This window comes from Austrofundulus limnaeus, unplaced genomic scaffold, assembly GCF_001266775.1.
Source record: "Austrofundulus limnaeus strain Quisiro unplaced genomic scaffold, Austrofundulus_limnaeus-1.0 Scaffold904, whole genome shotgun sequence".
Lineage (NCBI taxonomy): Eukaryota > Metazoa > Chordata > Actinopteri > Cyprinodontiformes > Rivulidae > Austrofundulus > Austrofundulus limnaeus.
In genome coordinates, this window is record NW_013953306.1 from 23,989 (window position 1) to 27,867 (window position 3,879).

Here is a 3,879-nt window from a genome sequence, read left to right on the forward strand (position 1 = left end):
ATGTATTGTAATATTTTTTTTTCATGGGGACATTTATGTATTTGATACAATATTTATTACTACTTTATTAATTACATTATTTATTTCATTTATTTATTTATTGTATTTTGAATGAAACTGCTCTCCATCGAGTCTACTGAGGAGTTTTTTAGTGATTTATTAATAAAGTTGGGTTGGAGTTGGACAGTTGAGCTAGTTTCAGGTTCCAAATGGTCCCTCCATTTCACAACAACACATTCATTATGCTCTGAGCGACCCTCAGAACTTAACGGGCACAAGGAGGTGGACACAATTCCTAATAAATATGTTTCATTTAATTAGGAACGCGGTATCTCCTGAACCACTGGATAGATTTTGATAAAACTCAGGAAGTAACCATTGGGTGTGTCCACTAACGCACCGTCATTTGTACGGTCCTTTTATACGTGAGGCCCCTGGTCCTGGTCTGTGGGCAGATGTTTCATGTGTGTACTGGTCAGAGAGAATGACTCATCTTCATTTGTATTCCAGGTCACCTGATGGGTCCAGTTCTCTGTCACTCCTTCTGTAACTACATGGGTTTCCCTGCCATCAGCTCAGCACTGGATCATCCACAGCGCCTCATGGTTCTTTCGTCCTACGTGCTGGGGGTCCTTCTCTTTTTTATCTTCCTCTTCCCTTTCACAGACCCATTCTATTATGGTCTCCCCACACCTGTCTGTACCCTCACTCCGTCCCCCAGCTCCCTCTGCCTCTCCTGAAGCCTGTTGCATACCTCCTGCCAGGCTTTTGTCTCATAATGACCCACTGGTTAAAGCAATAGAGAGATGGGGGAGGGGTGGGCTACACGTCACATCTCTTATTTTTGTCTAAATGGGATTTGATGGTATTGCTAATGAACCTAGGTCAGTTCTCCACTCCCCTCTGAGACACGGTTCTTGTTGTGTTGACATAAGTCCGCAGCAGGACCTCCTCATGGTGGTATCTCTGATAGAATCAGAGACAGTTTTTATTTCCACTCAATCAGAAAAATCTGATCTATCACAACTAAAGTCTTATTTTTATAAATTGTAGAATAATGATAAAGTAGCCTAGATCATTTTCAATCATTTTTGTTACAAAGTTCATTAAGAAGTGGTCTTATTGTCAAAATAATGAAAAACAAAGTTGCCCAGTGATGTTATTTATCTTTAGGAATGAGGAATCTACTAACCTCCTGGCACTGCTGTAGACTCATGATAGTTTTCAGTTAGTTTTATGTAAAGTTCTACAAACCAAAAGCCAGTATCTCACTGGGCTGGGACTGTTGGAAATTGTGCAAAACATGACGACAAAGCTCTCTGACTGCAAACACTCTGAAAATCTGATTTATTTGCAGTTCTGAGATGTAACTTTGTCTCAAACTAGTCTCCAGTTGTCCCAGCCCAGTGGGGTACCAGCTACAGGCTGGAACCACTAAGCCAGACTTGGATGCCCAGCAGAAGAACCTGCAGGGTGTAGAAGATTTGCCACTGAGATAAAACCATCACTTTGACTACCTTCTGTCATTTTCAGTTGAATTGGTCAGAAGATGATACATTTGTTCAGTTTGTTGTGTTCATGAAAATGAAGATGAAAACCACAGACACAAACATTACAAGTAAAACCTGTAACCAGGTGTAGAGATGCTGTGTACGAGTCTGTTATATTGTTTAGGGTTTGGATTTACATGCATTCGGTATGGAATGTATGTCTAATTTTWATTTAACAGTTAATTACTGGTATTGATGAGTTTTGTTCTTAGTTTACAGAACTTGAGTCCTGATTCTACAATCTGTTTGTACCTCTGGCTGAGTTCAGCTTGTCAGAGGCAGGTAGAGGTCTTAAAATGTTTTTTATTTTTGCCTGGGTGGTCTCAACATTAAAATGGTAGCTTGTCTTTAGACAAAGTTCCCTTTTTATTGGTAATTAGATTATTTTATTCTTAGATTTGTATTCTTAATTTATTTTAAATGATAAGAAAGGAAGCAGAGAAAATCCGTTGAACATGCTRGTGTTTTGTTGGAAAAAAGGTACATTTGGAGTTATTTGCAGTTCTAATAATTATTGGTGGTATTTTAAATATTCTCTTGGTGAGGTTGGGTGATGGGCTTGGTAATGGAATGGTTCCAATTTGTTATTGCCCAATAGGTTTTATTTAGGCACACGTCGGTCAGGTTGTACTCTCATGTTTCAGCCAGAGACCCGGCAGTCCTCAGGTTATTTCTTGTGTTTCTGTGGGAAATGCTCAGAGTTACTAAATGGCACAAAGATCTTTGGAAAACGCAGTAGTTCAAGAACCTACATTTTAGTTCATAAATACTTCTGCTGTTTGACCTTGATTGTCTGCACCAAACTACAGGTGTGAAATCCAGATTAACAAGTTGACTTCCTTAAAGTTTTCCTCAGGATCCAGGTCCTGGGAAACTCCTCACWGAGTAAAAACACAAAAGGCCACATCTGTGCCCCTTCCCACAGGATGACAACCAAGTCTCATACAGCCTGTTGATAAAAGGCAAATTATAGTGAATTAGAAAACTCTTTGGTGTGAAGCTAATCACGGTGCTGTTATTCTTTTAAAGCTTACCAAACACGTTTTCTTGTTATTGTTTTCAAGATGCTCTCCTGATTATTTATCAGACTCCGTATGTCAGCAACAGATTCCTATGTGCCCACAGTCCCATCACAATCTGTAGAGCAGCACTGATTTACAGATGCTTCAGGAACATGGAAGATTCTGAAATGGTTTTCAAATTTCAGACMCTGATATGGTCAGATATGGTTAAATTAATCTGTGCTGCCACTTTAACAGAGGCCACTGTTCCAAAAGCAGAACCAGAACAAAAGGTGAAAAGTGTGGTTGAGAATTTTGAACATTTTTAAGAGTTTTTATCATGTTGAAGACGGCTTTATTCATTTTCAGTGAGAAAATAAAATGGCCAAAAAAGCTCAATATCTCAAAATGTATAAATTGCTGAAATACCAAGGAGCTGAATGTTTTAATTTGTTGAAATTGCACAAAAACTGAGGAGCGAGATGCATGCAGTGTATGAAGAAAAATGGATCTTAATTGAGTTAATGCTTATCAATGCTTATTTAAAAAACCAAACCTACCAGCACCAGCTTTAAAGTTTACTCCAAAAGATTAAATCTTAAACTTGAAGGGCAGCTGTGAAGCTGGGTACAGAGAGGCTGCTAAAGAAATGTCATCTATTTTCTCAGAAGTTTGAGTCATGGACTGTTCTCCAACAGTTTCAGTCCAGTGAGATACTGGCTGAAGGTTGTTCCTGATGTGTTTGCTGTTTTACATGTACAACTGTTCCTGTGGTGCTTTAGATCTTGGACAGGAAGAAATGGTCATATCCTTCTATTTTACTCGGCCCATCAGATCTGGGTATTTGCTCTGTTTTGGTAGTCGTAGGTTTATTGCTCTGTCAGCAAACTAAAAAATGAAAACAGACAGCAGAACTTTTTCTTTTTTTACAGCAGACTGTAAAAAAAGTTTAATTCTGTTTTGTTTGCGCAGAGTTTGGAAATTTATCATAGAAGGAAGAATTTCAATTAACTTCTGTTTTATTTATAAAGCGCCAAGTCACAACAAACATGGTCTCAGGTTACTGCACAAAAAAAATAATTAATTTGCTTTTAAATGTACATTTAACAGCTTAACTGATTAAATTTACACTGCAATGAAATGTTAAAACACAGCTACAAGCACTGATACTGGAGCTAAACCCACAAAATTAATGCTTTTTTAAATTTTTTTTACAAAATACTGAATTTTGTGAAGTTATTCCGTGAAAAGATAAGACAGAGTATTAGGGCCACACAATAAGATTTTTTTAAATTTTTTAAAATTACAAGAATAAAGTCATATTATTA

General features: G+C 37.6%; 1 protein-coding gene across 1 annotated transcript in view; it reads left to right on the plus strand.

Moving 5' to 3' along the window:
* The window catches only part of rce1a (Ras converting CAAX endopeptidase 1a), a gene marked incomplete at its 5' end in the record, with an annotated part of 25,549 nt that extends 23,646 nt beyond the window's left edge, over nt 1-1,903 (plus strand). Inside the window, 1 exon segment of the mRNA XM_014029442.1 lies at nt 511-1,903. Within this exon segment, the coding sequence (XP_013884896.1) occupies nt 511-740 (230 nt within the window).
* Nucleotides 1,904-3,879: the final 1,976 nt, after the last annotated feature.